The sequence below is a fragment of the Otolemur garnettii genome, unplaced genomic scaffold (assembly GCF_000181295.1).
Source record: "Otolemur garnettii isolate 467f Iridium unplaced genomic scaffold, OtoGar3 scaffold00201, whole genome shotgun sequence".
Classification (NCBI taxonomy): Eukaryota; Metazoa; Chordata; class Mammalia; order Primates; family Galagidae; genus Otolemur; species Otolemur garnettii.
Genome location: NW_003852596.1, coordinates 100,890 through 102,906, shown reverse-complemented (window position 1 = coordinate 102,906; position 2,017 = coordinate 100,890). Strand labels below are relative to the sequence as shown.

The following is a 2,017-nucleotide window of genomic DNA, read 5'->3' as shown; positions in this document are numbered from 1 at the left end:
CATTGTTGTTTGGCGGGTCCGGGCTGGGGATTCGAACCCGCCACCTTAGGTGTACGTGGCTGGCGCCTTAGCCGGTTGAGCTATAGGCGTCGAGCCGAAGAGCACATTCTTAACAGGGATAGTAAGGAGTATAAATTACTTAGTACAAAATAATTCAATAAATATTACTGTTCATAGAACAAGCAGATGTTTTGGGGCAAAGAAGTTATTTCATAGGGACCAGGTGTGGTGGTTCATGCCTGTAATCCCAGCTCTGAGAGGCTGAGGCGGGTGGATTGCCTGAGCTCACAGGTTCGAGACCAGCCTGAGCAAGGGCAAAACCCTGCCTCTAAAAACAGCTGGGCGTTGTGGCAGGTGCCTGTAATCCTAGCTTACTTGGGAGGCTGAGACAAGATCATCACTTGAGCCCAAGAGTCTGAGGTTGCTGTGAGCTGTGATGTCACAGCAAGTGAGAAAGTGAGACTCTGCCTCAAAAAATAAAACATTATTTCATAGCCATCTTATATTATAAAATAGAATTTGGTCACATGGAAAGGCTAAAGTAGTGATACAAATGATGAGGACAACTATGAATAGTGTCTTACTAATAAGGAATACGTTTTCCATACTGATATCTGACCCAATCAAAACTCACTAAACTTGGGGTGGCACCTCTGACTCAAAAGGACAGGCACTGGCCCCATATGCCGGAGCTGGTGGGTTCAAACCCAGCCCCGGCCAAAAACTGCAAAAGAAAAAAAAGAAGATAGCTGAAAATAACTTAAAATAATATAGTAGCCTACTGAAATAGAAGTCTATTCTTTTGAGAGATACCCAGACATCTTCAAAAACCCAGCAAGCTCTGAGACAAGAACTTGTAACTCTTTCAACCAAAACTAAATCTTTGGTCTACTTCATAGCCCTAATGTACTAATGCCACAAGAATCATCTTTTTAAAAATATTTAACTGTAATTAACTCACCACTGTCATTCTGGCTATTATCCTCTGAATTCAAAGTTTGTTTGCCTGAGCTATGTCCCCGCCTTGCAACACAGTATCTTGAAGCAGGAGGAGGACCACCATGGTTCTGTACCAAAGAGACATACATATGCAGTTATCCCTATATAGTCAGAAAAGAAAAAATGCTAGAGGAATGATTTGAAAGTTGGTTTAAAAAAATAACCTAACAATGTGAACTGCTATTACAAAAGAACTCTGTAATTAAACATTTTTTTTTTTGACACAGAGTCTCAAGCTGTTGCCCTGGTAGTACTATGGTGTCACAGCTCACAGCAACCTCCAACTCTTGGGCTTAAGCAAGTCTCCTGTCTCAGGCTCCCAAGTAGTGGGGACTACAGGCGCCTGCCACAACACCCAGCTATTTTTTGGTTGTAGTTATCATTATTGTTTGGCAAGCCCGTGCTGGATTTGAACTCGCCAGCTCTGGTGTATGTGGCTGGCACGCTAGCTGCTGAGCTACAGGCACCAAGCCTGTAATTAAACATTTTAAATGTACTATAGAATAAAATAAGAAGTAACAAGAAAGCAGAAAATATTAGCCCATACAATACAGGCAAGATTATTTGTCTAACTCCCTTCTCTAAAAACAGGTAGAAAAATTCTCCCATTTTCCAGAAAGAGATTTGGTTGTTCACACAAAATTCAAAGTTTATCCACACTGTCTTTACTTCAAAAAAAAAAAAAAAAAGAAAGAAAGAAAGAAAAAAGTAAACAGCTTTTGAGTAAACCTTTGACCTACTCACAGGAAAAGATGGATAAGCAGTCTCATCTCCTTCTTCAACTTCATAAAAAGTAATAGTTTCTTCCATGCCCCTGGGCATCTGTCCATTATCTGAGGCAAAGCCATACTGACATTCCTTATTCATACAATGCACCTGGCGGTGACTACGTCTAAAGGAACTTAAGTAGTGTGGAGAATAAAAAAGAGAAAAATGGATAAAACACAGTAGTAACTTATTTCTAATTTTTTTTTTTTTTTGAGACAGAGCCTCAAGCTGTCCCCCTGGGTAGAGTGTC

At 40.6% G+C, this 2,017-nt stretch overlaps 1 protein-coding gene across 1 annotated transcript in view; it reads right to left on the bottom strand.

Annotated features, from left to right (window-relative positions):
• ALG13 (ALG13, UDP-N-acetylglucosaminyltransferase subunit) overlaps positions 1 to 2,017 on the bottom strand; it is a 101,641-nt gene that overhangs the window by 30,315 nt on the left and 69,309 nt on the right. The window contains 2 exon segments of the mRNA XM_003801180.3: positions 962 to 1,067; positions 1,744 to 1,900. Of these exon segments, the coding sequence (XP_003801228.1) occupies positions 962 to 1,067; positions 1,744 to 1,900 (263 nt within the window).